Here is a 21807-nt window from a genome sequence, read left to right as displayed (position 1 = left end):
GAGGGAGGTTCCGCGGCTCGGCGCCCTATGGACGGCGGCGGGTGGAGGCGAGGAGCGCTAGGGCCCTCCCTCGAGGCTCCGGTGGGTCTCACGGGTCGGTGCCTCCCAGGCCTGGCCCGCCCACCTTCTTCCTGAGCCTCGGGGGTTTAACGGTCCCTGGGCAGGACGTCCCTAGGCAGACCTTCCCAGGTCCTCAAAGAGGCGTCCTGTGACGGGCAGTAGCGGCGGTGGGTGACCGACCAGAAGCTACGGGATGGTGGTGATCTGTGGTCACATCACATGTAGTGTTTATAACTGCGATACTGTTGACTAGGTAACTTGTCAGCTAGGGATTTAGGCTAATTGGATGGTTGGTAGGGATGCAAGGTTATTTTGCGTTGTTTTTTGTTGTTGTTTTCTGTTTTACTGCCTCTCATTCTTCACGACAGGCACAAATGCAGTGGTAGGGAGCAATCAGGGCATTCAAGAAAGATGCTGGGGAAGTCGTTTCCTACAGGTTCCTTCACGTGTCAAATGTAACACGAGTTTTTTAAGAAGATACTTCTGATTGTTAGTTGAACTTACTCATCACAAGGAAAGCAAATGTTTGAAATGTATTGACTTTCTTTGTGAGCGATGATCTTGGACATTAATGCATATATTAAACACAGCAAGTACACACAAACACAAGCAGCGTTATTATCCTGATCTATATGTCTTAGAAATACCTAAGTATGAAGGTAGCTAAAATAGTGAAATTTTTAATGAACTTTTTGATGTGGAAATGCTTTTACTTAATTCAGTATTACAATTGTTAGTATTTTACATTGATCTCTTAAATACCAGACTAATGGCTCTGATAACTCAGGAACAGTATTTTTATATTTTATCTTTTTTTTTCCCTTTAAAGATTAAGAACCTTAATGAAGAGGCTAAAAGTAGATAACATATGAGCGTTTTAGACTAGTGACAGCACAACTTTTTTGGTGAAAGATTCTGCTTTTTAATACTAGACTTTTAAAAATCCTTTTGATAAAATAGTTATAGCAATAGATTTGGGAATGGTTTTTTAGGATATAGCTGATAATTTGGGACACGTGTTTTCTTTTGTAAAATTTGGTTTCCCAAATACTCTTTGAACTTAAATCAGAATAAAATCAGAGGTACTACATGCTCAACTTGCTGGAAACAGTTTTGCAGTGGGGAGGGGTGCCGAGAAATTGTAGCTTTTTAATTTGCTGCATGGTGTGCTATAGCACTAATGTTAAGGTTCCACAGCATTACTTGATTTAACCCCTTTCTGTTTTGATGTGTGTTTCTAGGAGGAGCATAATATGTCTCCCCTCTTTAACACCCATCAGGGTTTTGTTGTTGTTGTTGTCGTTGTTTTTGTTTGTTTGTTTTTTGAGACAGTCTCACCAGGTTGTTGAGATTGACCTGGAGCTCACTATATAGCCCAGGCTGGTCTCAGACTCACAGCAGTCCTCCTGCCTCAGCCTCCCAAGTTCTGGGATTATACACGTGTGCCCCCCTGGCTCCCCCATCAGTTTTAACAGAAGCCCTCAAGTAGTGCACTATGGTTGGTCGCAGTGGAGCACAGTGGAGAATAAAAGTCCTTGTCAGTTTTTTATGTTTGTAGTGATTAAAGGTAAAAGGGCTAAACTTTACATGCCTGTCTGGGTGTGCCACCTCTTGTCTAATGTGCATAGGAATTTGAGATTTCTTTGTAGGCCCATTTTTCTGTATGTAGTACTCTTCTTTCTCCCATATAGATTTGGAAGAACTAAAAAGTATTCTTTCTTATTTACTAATATTTTCTAACTTCATCGTGTTTTAAACTGAGGTTAGCTTAAAATAGCAGTATGAAGTCAGTTGAGGAAGGGAGATACACTTGAAGCTTCAGAAAAATGCTTTTTGTATAAACAAAATATATAATCTTGTTAATTAAAATTTTTTTATTATGTTCTGAGTAGTGTTGATGTGGTAAATGTGATATTGCAAATAGGCATATACTGGGAATCAGTTCAGTAACTATTGTATTTCATTAAATCGTGTTGTAAAGCACAGAAATAAAAAAGAATTGAGTTATAGGATCACAAAAAATTATATTTTAGAATGCTTTGCCTCAGTGAATTTGGCTTTTTAAGGGGGGGAAGGTGAATTTGGCTTCTAAAGGCATTTATCTTTGGGCTCAGTTGTCCAAAACTTTGCTAAATTAAAGTGTCTTTAGAACATCTATAAGGCATTGAAGTTTAGCTCTAAGATTATTAATGTTTGTCCATAGGTATTTTTATTCTTCAAAGTGTGAAATGCTTAGTTTTTATGACTTTCTAATTTTAGGTTTTCCAAGACAGAACTATTCTACTCCCATTTTTTAATTTAGCAGAGAACATTGACTTGAAAATATGTACATGCCAAGGGATTTTTAAGCTAATAGATTTTTTAAAATATGCAAAATGTGATTTTCAGTCTGAAAACTACTGACCTACAGGGCATATATGATTCATTGTTACAATATCTCCCCCTTCCATCCTAATTTCTCAGAGGGATTCTCTGGCCTCTCTTGTTTTAAAAATTATGTTAGAGGATCTTCTGATTGTGCAGGAATGATATGGTAAGATCTTCTCATTGAATAGTAATTGAATGGGATCTAGACTCTTACTTTTTCCCCCCTCTAGGACCTGAATCACATTCCTTCTCTTTTTTCTTTAAATTTTGAGGCAGAGTCTTGCTAAATTGCCCAGGCTGAGCTTAGACTTGTTCTCTTGCCTCAGCCCCCCAGAGTGCTGGGATTTACAGGCATGTGCCACTATGCCAAGTTCCAAACGCCTTGCTGATTTGTTTGTAAACTGATTTCCATTCAAGCATCATCACTGTGATGAAAGTGTTAATCGCATGACCATCATTGACTTCTGAAATGATGGAAAGCTTATCCAGATTGGAAGATGCAGTGCTTGACCTGGGCCTATAACCATAGCAGCATACGATTACTGTATTGTAGTTATTGCTGCTTCAATATGGTAGGGCAGCATTTACTTCTAATGATTTAGAGTTTCACCTACTGAAAACAATCTCATATTGGACTGCTTAAATATGTGGACCATTTAGCATAAAGACTATTGTTGGAAGGCATTGTATTCTGTACTTAAGGATGACCAACCATGGAGGTCATTTTGGTGGCGCCCCCCCCAACCTAGCCTCTTTTTTCTTTTTCTTGACAAAGGGAAAGAGGGTGGAAATACCTGACTTTAAACACTTTCTTCTTTTTTAGAGAAGTCATGTAAAAGAATACTGTATATGAAAAAATGTAATACTGTATATGAAAAAATGTATATGAAAAATGCAATAATTATGCTTAGACAAAGTAACAGAAAGTGACTCTTGTATTGGATCCTTTTAATTTTTAGGGATTTAAAATATAGTGCCAGTATTGTTTTTCACACTTCAGAAAATAAGTCTTCAGCCTAACCATATACCAATTAGTGATCAGTTTTTTAAGGTTCTTGTATAGTTAGTTGCATCTAATTTTTCTGTGACCCATTTCTTTTGCTCCACTATATAAGACTGAGTAGGAGAATGTAGGACTGGATCTGTAGGTTTGAGATGTGTCAGGAAAATTAATTTTTGAATTTACTGTGGCTTATAAATTTTGAAAGGATTCTGTTACTTCTTATCATTCTTAGTTTCTGGTGGTTGTCTTTAGGATCCTTGGTTAGTCGTACAGTTTTTTAAACTGTTCTAGGAAACAAACTTGCTAGTCTCACTCCTTTTTTGGGGGGTACCAGGGATCCAACTTAGGACCTTGTGCTTGGGAGGCAGGTGAGACACCACTGAGCTAAATTCCTGGACCCCAGACACACGCTCAGTAGCCGTAAATTTTGCTGTCCTCAAAGCAAAATCATATTTCCATTTTACTTCATTTCCAGTTTTGTATCCACATTGGGCATTTTGTCAAATTACAGGACTTTTTGTAACCTTCCCGCTAAAATCTAGTAATAGCTATGGACTGGTAGAGAAAAGTGGAAAGTAAAAAGGATAATAAAAGTATAAAATTTTTTAGTTTGTATATTTTACCTTTGTGGTTCAGAAAAGGGAATTTATGTGAATTAGCCATCAAAACAATACTTTTCTTTGATTTTTATTATCCAACGAATTTCAGTTTCTTTCCTTTTTTTTAAAAAAGTCGGAGTTCTGGTACCTTCAGGTCATATTTTTTGTTCCTGTCTCCTTGAAAATTTTTTAAAGCTGCAGTATACATAGTTTTGTGCAGGAAGGAATCCTTCACTAACCCCTCCCTGCCCCAGGGGTTTAGGTTGGGGGCTTCTTAACCTTGGCAATGTTGGTATTTTAGCCTGAATAACGATTTGCTGTGTAGAGTGATCTTGCACAGTGTAGGATGTTTAGCTGCATCCCTGGCTTGTACCACTAGATAATACTAGCACCTTCCCCAATCGTCACAGCACTAATACCCTAGGCATTACCAAAAGCCCCTTGGAGTGCAAAGTGATTATGGTTGAGAATCACTGATTTGTGGGTCCCATGTTAAACCCTAACCCTAATTTTAATTGTAGTTTTCTTTTCAGAGATTATTTTAATTTTAAGTGTATAGTAATAGTCTTATTCCCAGACTATAAATTCTATGGGGAATAGGGCTCATATATCTTCATTGCTTAATATCCTTGGTGCTTAATGTATATGTCAAATAAGGATATCTTGAATCCTTGTTTCTTGAATAGATGGTATACTACTGAATGACCTTGACTGAGGTAGTTACCATTTCTGGATATATAGTTTTAAAATACGTGACTAGTTTGATTTCTTATTTAGGTTCCATGTTAGGGAGATTCTTTGACTAATTCAATACAAAGTTAATTTTTTGAGGATTTAATATGCCCAAGCATTACTTTAAGGGTTATTTTTATGGCATTGTAGGAGTATAGGTGGATAATTTTAAATTAGAGTTCTGATCTGTGTATAATTTTCATTTAACTATGTGGTGGAGAGGAGAGGCAAGGACTTCTTCATTGAAGATACATGTTTAGTTAAATTAGCCCAAAGTTTTTGTTTACATAGTAATTATGCTCTATTTTCAAATCCATTTTTGCTTTATTGTTCAAAATAATAACATAGTAAAAGGTTTTTTTCTTACCCACATTAAAAAAATTTAGACCATACTGGCAAGTGAGAGTGGTGCAATGATTTTGGAATTCTGTACAATTTGAGAGTGTTACAGTTTTAATCATTCAAGATTAAATATAAAACTTCGTCAAGATTTAAACCAACATATATAGCATTCAATTATTTTATTCTGGATTAGCATTGAGTTTGCTTCTTTTCTAGAAGGGTATAAGTAGCTTAGAATTAGTAATGATGTTACTACTTATGTATGCAATTTCAGATACCTCTTTCTATGGCCAGTTTTGCTGTTATTGGACAACCTCTAACTCATGGTATGAGAATGTAATCAGCCTTTGAACAAGGGTTGAGCTCCTGAATTCTTAAGTGAGCTTATTTTATCTGGTTTTGTTTTCTCAACATCTTTCTCTACTCCTCTCTCTCAGGATTGTGCCTCTACTCCTGCTTGTACAGACTGCTTTTCCAGCAGCATGGACACAAGAAGCATAGTAAGATGATCATAACTCGCATAAGGCAGGCCCTTTGAAAACTGTTAGGTTTAAATTGGTAGTGAAATGATGTGTTGATTGTATGAGTAGTACTTGGGAAGCAGAATGGAGTTTGTCAGAACATATGAGTAATCATAAAGAGAACATGTAGAGAGTATGTTGAATTTCTGAGGAATTTCGGAATTTCTTGCTAAAGGAGTGGGGAGTTGTTAGGCTTAAGAGTGAGCATAAGTCATATGTAAACTCTGTTATGAGACGATTATGAATACTTGGTTATTGTTTTTACAAGGTTTGCTTTTAAAATAATTCTACAATGTACATTCTGCTCCATATAATTTTATTGTATTTTTTAAATAAAAGGAATGTAATATTTAATATGAGCAAATTGAATACCACTTAATTTGATATTTGGGAATATCCATCTTATCTTTTGAGTAAGTTTTTCAAACTATAAGATGGCAAATTGACAGGTTATAGGAATAGAGAGACAGACAAAATAAAATTTTAGATTTTCTAATTATAGAGGAGCGATTGTGGTAGCAATACTTTAGTTAATTGGAAGTAAATGATGATGAGAAATGTTTCTATAGCCTGTGGTTTCCTATATATTAATTAATTTTATCTCAAATTTGATGGCAAACAGTGCATTTACCCTAATTTTTATTTTATTCATTTATCTTTGTAATTGTTTTATGATGATTTCTGATAAAACCATATTTTAAACTCAGGAAAGAGTATTTAAATGTATTATAGAATTTAACATACGTCAAGAAATAACCTCACAAACTTTGACATTACCTCTTTTGGTGAGAACAAGGAATAGATTGTTGTAGTATTGTTAATGTTTTTACAAAACTTACTTTTAAACTCATTCTTCAAGTTAATTTTTTTTTTTTTTCTGGTATGGGGATTGAATTTGGCCTCTCACTTGGCTAGCTAAGCATTATATCACTCAACCACATCCCCATCCAACTTAATGAAATTTACATAAATTGACTTGAAAGCACTAGGATTTCATTCTTTCATTGATTTATTTGTTTAAATTTTGCAAGGCACTTTTCTATCTTTACAATACAAACTAGAAAAGCAAAAACATTACTACCTTGGAACTTGTTTTTGTGATCCTTTTCCTTTTGCCTCATCAGCATTGTGTCTGGTGAGCTTGCTGCAAAGCTGGTGAGGCAGGACAGGCATACTGACTTCAGGGTTGATTGTTTAATAGGGACTGGGTTAATTGGCTGCACCTCTTTCTGCCTGACCATCCTTAGCATTTTGCCTCTCAGAGCTAGATTGCTCACCTGCTACTCAAAATAGAAATGAGTAGGTAGGTATATTTAAACAAGGATCTGATCCACAATGGGGAGAAAAGACTAGTACATTACATTTTATTCTGTACCAAATTTTGTCACTTAAAAAAATCCACTTGATAGTTTAAATCTTCACCATTTCCTAAACACAGCTTTAAGGATTTGTCAGCAAGATAATAGTCTCCCTATGTACTTTTTTGAGTGGTAACCAAAATTCTGTGAAGAAGAGTAAGTTAATGTTTTTATTTTTAAAACTTTTCCTTGATTTAAGTACATGATAGAAAAAAAGGTATATATAATTTGGTGTGATTCCTTTAGGCTTATTTTTGTCCCTTATGAATAAAAGAAAGAACAGTTTGGGTCTTATACTTTAATAAGTAAAACTTGGAAAGTAACTTAGATCTTTATACAGTTACTTGGTCACAGCATTTCACAAGTTGACCAGGTTGTACTTGGTTTTTAAAAATTTAGTAATATTTTTAATACTGTAAATTTTTATGAGAAATTGCTGTTTGAATTGTTTGAATTTATCAGAATATTTGAAACATGGGTGAAAGTCCTCTGAAGTTAAAGGTTTTGCTTTGGTGCCAGGGGTTGAATCCAGGGCCTTAGACATGGTATGCATACACCTTACCATTGAGCCATACTATGCCCCCAGCCATGGAATAAGTGATTTTTTTTCTTTTTTCTCTCAAATGAATCTTAAGTTTTTACAAACTAAAACATCTAATACCACAGGTGTCTAGTTTATTTAACACCTACTTACTATGCTGGAAAAATATTTCACAGTTTTGCAGTCCTTTTATTTTACCAAATATCTATTTAAAAGGAATGAGTATAAAACAGCCATCACTGAGTGTCTGAGGAGAATTGTTCCAGGGCAACACCCTCCCCTCACTTGTAGATAACCCAAATTCTTAGACACTCAAGTTCCTTATATAAAATGCCATGGTAGTCTCTCAATCTTTCCATGTACTTTTTCTTTTCCTTGAGTTTATTGGTACTTTTAAAGTATACAGAACAGTTACATTCATCATTAGGCTCTTGTACCTTTACATGACAGATGTTAGTTCTCATTTTCCCCATACTCCTCTTTCCATATACTTTAAATCATTTGTAGATTACTTATACCTAACACTATAAATTCCATATAAATAAGTGATATTCTGTATCATTTAAGGATTAATGTCAAAGTGTACATGACAGTACAAACAGTTTTTTTCCTTGAATATTTTTGAGTTATTGTTGGTTGAATTCATGGATGTAGAACCCACAGATAAGGTGGGCTATTTATGTGGTGTTTTATGTGGTACTTCCCCTTTTCCCACATCAACATGTTTCATTGAATCTTTAGGATAACTTTGTAAGAAAGATTGGATGGGTGTTATTCTACTTCACAAACAAGAAAACTAAGACCCACTATTGAGATTTTACCAAGGAAATACAGTTTTGTAGATATTAGAACAGGGAGTCAAAGACCCAGTTCTGAGTCTCTGGTGCAGATATTTTTTATACTCTTCTGGATAAAGGAGACCCATCATTTAATTTTTCTTAATTTTTTAACTTTCATCATGTGCAAAAATATTAAATATATTTTCCCCTTTTTTCCAAGCTTTTTAATGTCCCAGAAATTACAAAAGAAAAAATTTTTGTATGCATTTTGTCCAGATTTCTCTACCTCATGTTAACTCTTATTTGCTTTTCATTCTCTTTCTCTAGGTACACATGAACACACTTTTTTTCTGAGCCTTTTGAGATAACATTTCAACTCATGGTGCACTTTACCCCTAAATAGCTGTGTACGTTTTCTTTAAAAAGTATATTCTTTTTATTCATAGAAATCAAATTTGAGAGAATAATACTGATCTTTTTCAAATTTAATTAATCGTACCAGTACTATCCTTAAAAAATATTTTCAGGGTTTTTGTTTTGTTTTTTTTGAGACACGGTCTCAAAATGTAGTTCAGGCTGGTCTTGAACTCACTATGTAGCTCAGGCCTGCCTTAAACTCACGGCAGTCCTCCTACCTCAGCCTCTTGAGTGCTGGGATTGTTGGTATGTGCCACCACATCTAGCTCTTAATAAATCTTGTATCACACTTTAACATTCGTTTGTGTTAGGTCTGGAACAGTTTGTTACTCTTTTCTGTAATAACTTGTGAGGTAATAGCTGATAAAAGTAGGCCAGTTGTTAGAATTCCTTCAGTATTAATTTGAATGCTGTTTTTTCATGATTTGGTTTAGGTCATGCATTTTTGGCAGGACTACTCTAAAAGTGACACATCATTCTCATTATACCATAACAGGAAATATTTAATGCCCATTAAGCATGTTAATAGGGATGTTAACTTTGATCTATTGTGAACTCTTGGATTCTTTTTTATTAATTTTTTTGAATACTTCTATTCTCAGTTTTAATCAATCAGAGCTCCTTCAGATTGACTCCTATATCCTTTTAATGAATGCTGATTACTTTTTGAATATTCACTTATTTTCTTGTCTGTTAAGATATTCCACAAGAACCCAAGTTTGATCCCCAGTACCAAAGGAAAAAAAAAAAAAAAAAGATATTCCCACCTAGTCCTGATTGGTTATTTCTCCAAGAAGTCTAGTTTCTTTTATCAGTAGAAGCTATTAATTTTATACACACACATACATACTTAGCATTATTTATCTGTCTAAAAAGCCATGAGTTCATGATGACCTTTCCAATTCCAGTCCAGCAGCATAGGGTTTGTTCTAGCCTTGCCATTGTCCAAATCTACAATTCCTTTCTCTACAGTAAGAAACCTGGCTTCTCCTATTTGTCATATATTTACTTATTATTTGCTCAGTTCTAAAGTATTTGCTAAGTTCTACACAGATTGTATTTCCAAAACTGCTAAGGCATACATCTAAAAACAAATCTTGACTAGAAATCTAGTATTTGTTTATAATTTATTTTTGTTTAGTGGTTAAACTATTGTGTATAAAGATTATGTGAGTTTTTTTTTTCTATTAGGTGGTTGTGCTGTTCATTTGAAATATTTTAGCTTTTTTCTGTTTGTATTGCGTTTTCATTTTTTGTTTCATCCTTGTGTGTGTTTGTGAGAGTTTCTAAAGATATATTAGCTTTAACCTTCCTTTTTTATAGCTTCAATATCATAATCACTGATACTTTAGTAAAAAAGCAAAAAGCAAAACAGCTTAATATTCTTTAAGTTGATAACATTTCAAAATTCAGAGGATTAGATGTGGAGAAGGAGTTAGGTAAAGGATTAGCTTTAGTGCAGATTCTATTGATAGATGAGAGAAAATGGATATAGAATGTTCATTTCATTCTCTTGGTAATAGAATCTTTATTATGGAGGCCAGCCGACTTTTTCTATATGTAGTAATATTCAGGCTGAAAAAACTTACTTGGCTTAAGTTACTAGGTTAATATAATGATTGATATATGTTACCCATTGGCAGCATAGACAACTCAGTGGGTGAGCAAAAAGGTTGAGGAGAGAGTGTTTTGGACATTAGGGTGAGTGGAAGATCATTTTCCCCTTATCAAGAATAAGAAAGATCTTCACTAGAATGACTAAAAATCAGCTGTACTTCAACCAACGAAAGACCTTAATTGTTATTGCTTTGTGAAATGTAATAGTTTTGTGCACGTTTAGTATTTGGTGTCTGGAACATCAAGGTGGATATCTGGGTCAGGCATCTGGAGAGAAGTGGTCAGAAGTGAAGCTTTTACAGGAGGGCACAATTGAAGTAGTTTTAGAGTAGACTCTTGCAGAATCTTCCTTGAGTTGTGAGGTTAAGGGTTTTTTTTCGTCTCGTCCACTCCTTTCCTTGATGTTTTCATTCTCTCATATTGGGTTTGAAATAAAGATATTTAAAAGTGATTTCATGAGGGCTGGGGATTTAGCTCAGTGGATCCACCGCTTGCCTAGCAAGTGCAAGGACCCGAGTTTGATCCCCAGTACCATAAAAAAAAAAAAAGTGACTTAATGAGAAATGCTTAATTTTAAATGCTACTTGTACTACCAATTCTTGTGCATGATTAAATCTTTAGTAAATTGGTGTGTGAAGAAAGTGATGGATTTAAATTTTATTTAATGAAGATTTATTAGAATTTCTTAACATTAAGCCTACTCATCATTTAGCACTTATGTGCTTTCTCAGTCATGCAGTTCTTTACCTTAATTATATGGTAACCAATTTACTGTGAACATGAAATTGTGAATTTAATGACTTTATCATTAGGTGTAAAGCCTATGTTTATTTGAAAAATTCTAACTATACTGTTGTAGGAGATTTGTTATAAAAAAGTTTTTCTTTTTCGCATTTTGGCCATTGCAGTGTTAGTACTTTGTACTAATTAAATTAAAAAAGAGAGAATGTAACATATCATCTTGTTTTGCTGTTGACAAAGGACAGGAAGGAGTTGAAATTAAAGGTGGACTTTTTGAATCATAGGGTAAATTTAAGATGAAGAAATTATTTACATATACATGCATGTATGTATGTGTATTTGTTGAATAGTTTGCTTTCTGTTACGGGGAATAATTTTTCTTTGGCTTTAAGATATGGCAGCTAAAGACCATCATAATCTTGTTATAATTAATCTTGTAATCCTGTAATAAGTAATATTGTTATGCATTTGTAGCTACAGACATAACCCAAGTTTATGGTTTTGTAATTGGGTTCCTTGTTAAGTTCTGTGTTTAAACTTTATTTGTAAAACTTAAAAGTTTTTAACCTGAAAGCCTGATGTCATTTTGCGGATGAGCAATCAGGATTCAGAAGTGATGAAACTTGTTCAGAATCACAGTTATTAGAGAGACATAGTGACTGAATTAGAATAAATTTATATCCTTTGCTCCTCAGTTCCCTGTTTTTAAATTTTTTTTCAATGTGAATTGTTCAGAATATGCTTTTTTGTTTGTTTGTTTGTTTGTTTTTTTATGATTCTGGGGATTGAAATCCAGCCCTTGCACTTGCGAGGCAGGTGGCAGAACCACTGAGCCAAATCCCCGGTTCTGATTTTGGTATTTATGTTTGTTGGAGGTAGAGGTGGAGTGGGAATTGGTTGTTCTTAGTAGATGGTTATATCATTTCATGCTAACTCTGGGGCAGAATAAGTAATATTGTGCTGCTACTTTTCTGCTCATAAAAGAAGGTGCCATAGAAAAAAAATATGCCGTCCTTGGCAAGGACATGTGTACAGTAACACTTAGTAGTTTTCCATCATCAGATCCTCTACAGAAAACTTAAAAAAGCATCTGAGTCTGAGTACAAAGGTCTTAGAGGAGAGGGATGCAGTTACACTTACCCCATTGTGTACCTTTGGCGTATTTCTAGCTTTTACTTTTTACTAATGGTTACCTCTTTGTATCTACAGTACTTGCTTGAGATTTTTGAAAACTACAGCCATACCTTAATGCACATTTGGTACTTGATGTGTTTTGACGTGGAAATTTTGTCTCAGTACTCATCATTTTCTTGGTACTTGATAAGCACTTTAGTACCTGTCAGTGTTCATTGCCTTGTGTGACTCACTGTCCTTCCAGCCAAAATATTTGATACTCATTGATTTTGGTACTTGTCACATCTCTTGGAACCAATTAATGATGAGTACCAAGATACCACTGTACTGTTTAGAATGCTGTCAGTGTTTAAAAGCAGCAGTCCCCAACCTTTTTGGCAACAGGGACAGTTTGGTGGAAGACAGTTTTTCCATAAATGGGAATAAGGGGTGGTTTCAGGTTGATTCATGCACATTGTTTATTGTGCACTTTACTTCCGTTATTATTACATTATAATGTATAATGAAATATATGTCATCATAATGCAGAATTAGTAAGAGCCTTGAGCTTGCTTTCTTACAACTAGATGGTCCCATCTGGGGATACTGGGAGATGGTGACACCCAAACTGTCTTATATCTACTCCATTGCCTTGTTTTGGTTATTGTCACTGTCGAAGACTCAGTTTCACAAAGATAGGATGTTGGAAATGGAAGCAAGCTTTTTAGTGCTTTTATGGCTACCTTAGGATATTCCACCTTGATTCTGTTCCCCACTGTAGGGAGATATAAGGTTATCTCAAACACACTTTGAGGTCACCATCATTTGTAATCTCAATCAGTTGATCCTCTTCTAGTATAGAGAAAGTTGAGTCACTTGGCTTATTTACCAGGAGGAGTTGTGGCTCCATTACTTCCCAGTCAGGATGTTTTTGTGATTGGGAAGTATTGCTCAAATTTGTGAAAGCTGAGATAAATGTTCATCCCCTATCTGGGAGAAAGAGAGCCCTGTTTTAGTCTCTTTTCTCTGCTAATGTTTAAAACATGTCAAAAATCCCAATGTTTACTTGTTGTTCCCATAATTTCAGCTTGGCTTTGAATGCAGCTACTTTATTTGCCAACTAAAACATAGTTGTCATTCTCACCTGAAGTGACAGATATCATTGAGCCGATATCACTGGAGCAGTTCTTGTAACTGAAAAACTGGCCAGTGATCTATCTTTTGGAAACCATCTCACTTCTGTGTATGGATGAAGGTGTGTATTATGTGTCCATCTCTTCAGAGTGGCACAGGCATGAATTAAGGCCATATACTTTACTGTGGCTGGTAATTTTAACCACATCTTGCAAAAATGTTGCTCAAGTAACATTTTTTAGCTAGCCAGCACTTATGAGTGACACAGTGCATAGACTCACATTCACAAGTGATTTCTGACCCAAGTAGTAAAACCAGAATGCCATCCAATCATGGCATCCAGTGTGTCCATATATATACAATATAAAATGACCAATTTGGTTTTCTTGCTATGTCATCATTTAAAAACTTGAATAGTCCTGCAGTTGTGGTGTTGGTTGGCAACAAAAGTGTACATACTATACCATATCCCCATGTACATCCTCCTGAAAAACATTGCACAAAAACAAGCATTGTTGCCTTGTTAATATCATAGACTTGTCAACCTAGTGTTTGTGACATGGTTATTCATTAATCCTCTCACAGTTGTGCCACAGTATCCTCCACTGTTTCAACAATCCATCTAGTTATGATGCTTGCCAAAATAACACATACCACCTTTTAAACTGCTGCTTTTTCTAAGATGTCCTTAGCAGCAGGCAAGATAAGGTCTTTTACCTTAGCTTATAAAGAGTGTCTTAGCTTTAGCAACATGATTAGCCACTAAGAATGATATTCTCAGTGCAGACACACTTGGTGAAATGGTAGACTTCAGTAATTGCTTCTGTTCATTGCATACATGTATTTTTCTTTTGGAAGTTTCCAAAGACTTGTCTTTTAATGCAGGGTACTATACTTGGTCTCCAAGTAGCAAAGCAGTTTTGAAGATTTCATGACAACCCTGGATAGTGGTTGCCACATATTTTACACAGCTGGCTAGGAGAACGTGAATCACGTCACATAATTTAAGTAGTATGCTCGCTTGTGCCCGGCCAACCAGCCGCCGTCCCCTTCCCTCCCTCCCTTCCTTCCTTTTTCTTTCTCTCATTTTTCTTCCTTTCTTGCATTGAACTCAGGACTTTGCTCTTGCAAGGCAGGCATGTGCCACTGAGCTACATCCCTGGCCTTCTTAGTATTTTCTTTTAAGTGCAGGTTTCTTTTTGTTGGTGGTCTTAGAGTCTTATACAGATATCATCATTGGTTCTTTCTCCCTTTTTTTCAAAGAAGCTTTCTGGTGATATTTATTTATTTTTTTAAATCATTTTGGCTAAAGTTGTAGGATTTCCAAAACTATGACCAAGACAAATAGGCAGTGAGGGAATGAGGTATAGATGCAAGTGATAAATGAAATGTTGGCAGGCCATGCATAGACTAAAATATGTCAAGTTCTGACTTAAAGCCTGCCACCAGATTCAGCTGTACAAATGAAGTACATCAACTCACTTGGCACTGTAAAGCCTGACTCTAGATTCAGCTTAGTTGTCACTTGTCATTCATCATTGATAGGTTTTTGACCCTCACCCCCCCACCAAGTCGAACTCAGGACCTTGAGCTTGCCAGGCAGGTGCAGCACCAAGTTAAATCCCAAGCCCTATTTTTTTTTAAATTGAATTTATTGGTACATTCTAGGTAGACAGTACAGTTGCATTCGTTACTGGGATCTTGAACCTCTACATGCCAGGTCTTGGTTCTCTTTTTTCCCTTTGTCCCCACCCTCCCTTCACCCCCTCCTCCTCTCCCCACCTTCAAACACTTTAATTCCATTTTTTATATTTTCTCATATTTTTTTCCTTTTCCCTTATTCCCCTTTCCCTATCCTTCTCACTGTCCTTATACCTTTGGTCCTTTTCTTCCTATTTCATGTTGCTAATTGTCCTGTTAGGATCTTGAGTACTATTTTAGTTTTTCACACCAGAGAAACTATTCGGTATTTGCATATGTGTGACTTACTTATTTCACTTAGGAGTATATCCTCAAAATGTACCCATTTACCTATGAATGAATCTACTTTCTCATTCTTTATGGCTAAGTAGTATTCCCTTTTATAGAAAAACCACATCTTCTTTATCCAGTCAATCCCCAGCCTTATTGACAGGGTTTTGATAAGAGTCTGTGAGCAATTGACTTATGGTATCTGTGCAGTCAAATCTCCTTGCTAATATTAATCAGAAGATGCAGCTGCTCTTCAGCACTAACATCCCTGCCTCAGCTCCACCTCAGTTCATCTGGCATTAGATTTTTGTAAGAAGCACTCAGCCTGGATCCTTGATCCATCATGTACACAATTCACAGTAGGTTTGCATTCTTATGAGACTCTAGTACAGCTGCTGATCTGACAGAATTAGACCTCAGGTGCTAATGCAAGCTAGCGGGGACAGCTATAAGTACAAATGAAGCTTGACTTGCTTGCTTATCACCTTCTGTGTTGTGGCCTAGTTGCTAACAGATCTTGCTCTAGGGATTGGAGAACTTTGTTTTAAAGCATGAAAAGCCTATTAAATTCATAAGGTTACTGTCAAAGAAAGATGTGACAGTTAACTAGCCACAAGGAAGAGGATGGTGGTTTCATCATTTATAAAGTGGGATTAGACAAGATGTCTTTTAGGACCTCTTAAATATTAATCCTGTGAATAAGTCTCAGTTTTTTCTTAGCTTCAGTTTACTTGTTAAAAAGTTTAGATAACAACACTGTGACTACCTCTCATAGAGTTGATTTGAATATTCAGTTTATTTGAATACTTAAAAACTTATTAAGGCATACTAGTTTTAGTGTTTTTAGTTTTCTATCAAAAATGATTCTGTAGGAATGTTGAGTTTAAAAAATAGCTGCAACTTGGGAATATGTAGTGTTATGGATAATGGTTATTGAAGTGAAAAATATCTTCATATTATAGCATACTTTAATAGTGGATAAAAATTATAGAAATTATGAGTTCAAAAGTATGTGCTAGATTATATTCTGCCTATTTTCAAGAGAGAAATAGTCGAACAAGATAATAACAAAATACAGTCTCTAAAGTATGTTGGACTGATAATATTAGCCATAATTAACAAGAATTTCTTATTTAGGGGGTTTGCATTTGTTTGGTTTTGTTTTTTTGAGGCAGTTTCATTGTTTTGCTACAAGCTTTTAAGAAAACCAATTTTAAACTAATAATTTTTCACTAAGATGTATAAAATGTCTTTCATATTTATATACAGGTAAATATATTCAGAGTATTCATATATAGATACATATGGAAGATTCTGGAATGTTATGATTAGCCTTTTCACAATGGTTATTTCTAAAGTGAGCAATAGGTGTATGAGGTCCAGTGAATTGAGAGCTTCTAATAGTTTCAGTTTTTCACAGTGAGCACTTAATTGCTGTATTACTTCTGTAATACTCCAAGTCCAAAACAGCATGAATTTTAACTTTTGGGGGAAGGGTGGAGTTGGTCTATTTTAATATTAATTAATGCTTTTAGAGAAAGGGATCGTCCTTGTCAGAATTTGAAGCCCTTAAGCCTTAGTGAGGATTGCATAAAATTCATGTTTAAGTAGGATTTATCTGGTCATTATTTGATCCATAGACTCTTAAGTGTTTTCTTTCATCTTTTGTTTAAGGTCTACTTTGTTACTAAATTGAGGCTATTGGATAATATGTCTCCATAGTCTCACAGTATTAGGTTGCTTAGTGTAGCTGTGTATGTTTACATGGTTGCTAGCTAGTGGATGTCTTTGTTTATGCACATTAGATCACATCTGTGAACATCTAGGTGGCCAGAAAAACTGGATTAGAGACATGGTTCTATGACTTGACTTGGTTCTTTAACAGTTTGAATTTGTCACTTACTTGAAGTTCATATGTGTGTAAATGAGAACAGGATGATAGTGTTTAATAATTGACAGTCCCTTAGATCTGAAAAGTAATAGGTACTATCTTTCTTGTTTGTCATGCAGCTGCTTGTCTTTTTAAAGTCTTTGTATTGGTTGTTTTCATTTCTGAAATGATTTTACTCTATAGCCTTACTAGTAAGTAGGCTCTTGTTTTACTTATTCTTCTTCTGATACTTGGTTTTCAGTATTTATTCCTTATCCTTTTAACTAGTATCTCTTTAGGAATAACTTGCAGTTTTTATTTTCTGTACTAGGATTCAGCCCCATATCTTCTATGTACTTTGACAGGGTTTCACTGTGTAGTTCAGGCTGACCTTGAACTCATTCTGTAGCCTAGGCTGACCTTGAACTCAGCTTCTCAAGTGCTGGGATTATAGGTGTATGCCACCTTGCCTGGCTTCTTTTAAGTATTTTTTTGTGTATATTCTTGAATTTATTAACATTGCTGTCATGCCAAATCTAAACTTACCTTTCTTTCACAGATGACTTACTTTTAAATGTCTGTTTATGTCAGTACTAAAAACGTTCCCAATTGTCCAGACTCAAAAACTTGGTATTTCTAGATGCTTCTCTTTAATCCATACCTCACCAGTCATGAAATACAGTGATTTATTTAAAAAATGAAGTATCCTTCCCATCCTTTAAATTCTCAGTATTAGTACTTTTGCTAATGTACACATTACTTTTCCTTTAAGACATTTTAATTGTTTTTTTAATTTACTATATTCTTTCTGTAGTTTACATATAGGGTTTTGAGCTTGGATTTAAAATTTTGTTTTTTTTTTTGTTTGTTTGTTTTTTTGAGACAGGGTTTCACTGTGTAGTGCAGGCTGGCCTCAAACTCACAGTGATCCTTCTGTCCTCAGCCTCCTTTGTGGATGATAGGAGTGTGCCACCATGCCCAGTTAAAACTTTTTATAAGACAGTATAAGACCATTAATGTTGTAGTTGGTATAAATAGGCTTATATACATTGCATGTACATGATGCTATGAAATAGGAATGTTTACTATATATTCCAGTCCTGGTGTCGCTTTTGAAACACAAGTGATTTTCAAGTAGGAAAAGAACAGTGTTCTAATGTATTCCCTTTGGGATACTTCTCCCATCCTTTTTTGTAATCACTTTAAAAGTTTTTGACGAGTGTGTTATAAATATAAATCAGTGTGGAAGTAGAATTGTAGCTGTAACATGAATGCTTTTTCCCAGTTAGCCCTTTTCACTTTCATTTACTTAATTAAATCATTTTTTTCTTCTTCCTCTTCTCCTCTTCCTCCCTTCTCCCCCCACCTCTTTCCTCTTCCTTTCTCTCCCTTCTTCCTTCTTTCTTCTACTTACTCTTTTTTTTTTTTTTTTAAACAGTATTGGGAATTGAACTGGGGAGCTATACATCCTCAGCCCTTTTTTATTTTGATACAGGGTTTTGCTAAGTTGCCCAGGTGGGCCTGAACTTGAGATCCATCTGTCTCAACATCCCAAAGTGCTGAGATTACAGATAGGTGCCACCATGCCCAGCTTCTTCATTAAATCTTATTTCTAACTGGATGCATATTTTATTTATAGTCTAGATAACCTCCTTTCTTCAGTAGTGCTTTTACTTTGGCACTGAATTTATGTCATTTGCTCCTGTTTTCATGAGGCAACATCTGGGTCCTCCTGGAACCTCAAATTTTTAAATTAGATGAATAGTGGGGTGTGAGAGAATAACAAAAGGTGTTCAGTTACTAATGTTTGAGTTTAATATGCACACTCAAATAAGTGTCTGAAATTACCTGTGATTACATTTTAGACACCTTTGGAATTATCAGTGAATTGTCAGCAAATAATGGTAAGTCATTTACTCAATCTACAATAATAGAAGTGTGTATAAGACTCCTTAAACCTCAAGAAGATGGTTAGCTCTTTGCAGAGAGAGTCTGTGTGTGTATGTGTTTGTGTGTGTGTTTCGTTTTCTAAAGGGCTTAATATTGTGCCTGTCTTCATTAGCTAGTCTGTGAGTGTTGGCTTGATTCCACCTAAGTTATCATTAAACTTTAAATTTACTAATCAGTTGAACTTTGTTTTGTACACCCTAACTTTTTTTTTCTGATTGAGTTTATTGGAACTTTTTAAGTGTACATTTCAGTTACATTTATCATTGGGATCTTGTACATTTACATGACAGATCTTGGTTCTCATTTTTTCTCCACACCCTTGCCCTCCCTTCACCCCTTCCACCCTTCCCTATTTACAGAGACTTTGTTTCCAATTTTTTCTCATATTTTTCTTTTCCCTTATTTCCTTTCCCCTACCCTTCCCACTACACCTTTAGCCCTTTTCCTATTCCACATTGTCAATTATACAATTTGGATCTTATTTACACTTTTAGTTTTTCGCACCAGTGAAACTATTCAGTATTTACACGTGTGTCTTATTTATTTCACTTAAGAGTATGGCCTCAATATGCATCCATTTTCTTATGAATGACTCTAGTTTCTCATTCTTTATCACCCTTATTTTTTAAATTGGTTTTAGTTGATTTTACCTTAATGATAAAACTGTTACTAATTAACTCAAACTTAAAAATTATATATAAAAGATGATTATTTTATTATACAATACTACAGATTATATTGGGCATTTTTTTCAGAGTGAGATATCCTGCTATATTGAACTTTATATACATGATTGGTAGCATAGGGTTATAAAGACAAGATTAAAGAGCTTTAAAAAGTGGAATTTCTGGGGAAAGAAATTTGTATTGTTATCCATGGTTTTGATGTTGCATATATACAAGTAAATTTGATCAGCATTCAAGTAAATTTAATTATGAGAAAGCTGGGTAATTTTTCTAGTTTATATTTGGTTATTTCATTACCTTTAAAACCTATGAAAACCAAGTGTATAGTTGTGGAGGATATGAAAAAATACTTTATTGGCTACTGTTTATTAGAGATTTATAATGCATAAAGTCAGAATTTTCCTAAGTGGTTGGGTGGAGGGGGAAAGGCGAGAAATCTGTGCGCATACTTATCATGCATACATACACCATTGGTGACTAAATTGATTTTATGTATGAAAATGGTTCCATTTTTCTCTCCTTGTGATAACAACAGAGAGAGAAACCTCAGTTTGGTACCAATATGTCTTGGGCATAGCTGAATATTTGCTAATCTCCTTTAAAAAAAAAAGATTACACTGTAAACTTACCCTTTGGCAGGCAGTATTATTCAGAGAATATTTTGTTTTCCTTGTAATTAATTTTAACATTACTTTCTATACGTGTATACTGTCTTTCAGAAAAAAATACAGGTATGCATTTTTTAGCCACAATCTACAATAAATCATTTGTACCATGATGCAGTAGTTACATATGTAAATATAGTAGGAAAAGTGTCACCCAGGACCGGAAAGTACACTTTATTATTTTCTTTTTGTTCTGTTCTTTTATATTTTAACTGGATGAGGGTTATGCTGGAAAAGTTTTTATATATTGGGTTGGCTAAATTATGGTTTGAAAATCATCTAGATGGAAAGAATACATGAAATAGGAAAAAAGTGTGGTGGGGCTCTTTTTAAAAATTTTAAAAATTATCTGTGCTTAATAAATTACATGGTGTGTGTGTGTGTGTGTGTGTGTGTGTGTGTGTGTGTGTTTGTTTGTTTTGAGACAGGGTTTCACTGTATAGCCCAGGCTGGCCTTTAATTCACAGTGATCTTTTTGCTTTGGCCTCCCAAGGACTGGGACTATAGGCATGTACTAATACGCTCCCAAGCGAAAATTCAGCAGAGATGAGCTCCCTGGTGCTCAGCTCCCTGCTGTCTTCCTGCCATTGCTCCCCCTACCCCATCTTGCTTTGTAGTTCAGACTAGCCTTTAACTCACAGCCTGGTCTGGCCTCAAACTCATGGAGAACCTCCTGGCTCACCCTGCTGAGTGCTGGGATTACAGGCGTGCACCACCATGCCTAGCCTAATTCTTATATTTATAATGTTCTAATTATTGCATACTTCTGACTTAACATAATAGACATTTGTTATTCCTCCATTAATAATGTGTGCATCACTGTATCTTATACCTTACTGCATTTTTTCTCTTCATGTAGCTTATATTTTAAAAAATTATTATATATAATGTTGCATAAATAATAATGATAGTCTTTCACTACAGTAAGTCACTAGTAAATATTATGTGGCTTTTTCTCCATACTACCTCCTTTCAGAGTCTGTATTTCTCAGTTTTAAATTGTCCATTTGATTCTTTTTTCTCTTTTTTTTTCTTTTTTTTGTGGGGAGGTGAAAGTGTCTTTTGGCATTTATTTTAGGAGTGTTTTCATTTACCTTATGGGGCACAGTTAATACTTTCTTAAGGTCTTTAAATCCAGGATTGTTGTTATTTTGGGATTGATCTTTTTTAAGTCTTTTGCTTTATCCTCTGAACTAATTTTCCTGAGGTGGGGAGGGAGGGAGAGAAAGAGAGAGTGTGTTTGTGTGTTGGAATGAATGTTGAGTAAGTTTTATTTGCACACTGGACACTTTCAATGTGTTATCAGACTTTACTTAAATCCTCTGGAGAGTGTTGGTTTTT

At 35.0% G+C, this 21807-nt stretch overlaps 1 protein-coding gene across 9 annotated transcripts in view; it reads left to right on the top strand.

Annotated features, from left to right (window-relative positions):
* The first annotated feature begins 17 nt into the window (after positions 1-17).
* Positions 18-21807, top strand: part of Scaf8 (SR-related CTD associated factor 8) — a 194460-nt gene continuing 172670 nt past the window's right edge. For 4 of the 9 annotated variants that reach the window (XR_004517135.1, XM_033763304.1, XM_033763306.1 and 1 more), the window contains exons 1-3: positions 18-81; positions 5541-5603; positions 19031-19069. Coding sequence is in view for 7 of the 9 variants with exons in the window: in XM_033763304.1 (XP_033619195.1) it covers positions 28-81; positions 5541-5603; positions 19031-19069 (156 nt within the window). In the remaining 2 variants the exon portion in view is untranslated. Of the gene's footprint in view, positions 82-119; positions 314-5394; positions 5430-5540; positions 5604-19030; positions 19070-21807 lie in introns of those variants that run through there. The other 5 variants (XM_010628885.3, XM_010628884.3, XM_010628883.2 and 2 more) reach the window with 5 other exon arrangements.

The sequence above is a fragment of the Fukomys damarensis genome, unplaced genomic scaffold (genome assembly GCF_012274545.1).
Source record: "Fukomys damarensis isolate Sample0158 unplaced genomic scaffold, DMR_v1.0_HiC HiC_scaffold_14, whole genome shotgun sequence".
Lineage (NCBI taxonomy): Eukaryota > Metazoa > Chordata > Mammalia > Rodentia > Bathyergidae > Fukomys > Fukomys damarensis.
The sequence above is the reverse complement of the archived record's forward strand: the minus strand, read 5'-3'. Positions and strand labels throughout refer to the sequence as shown.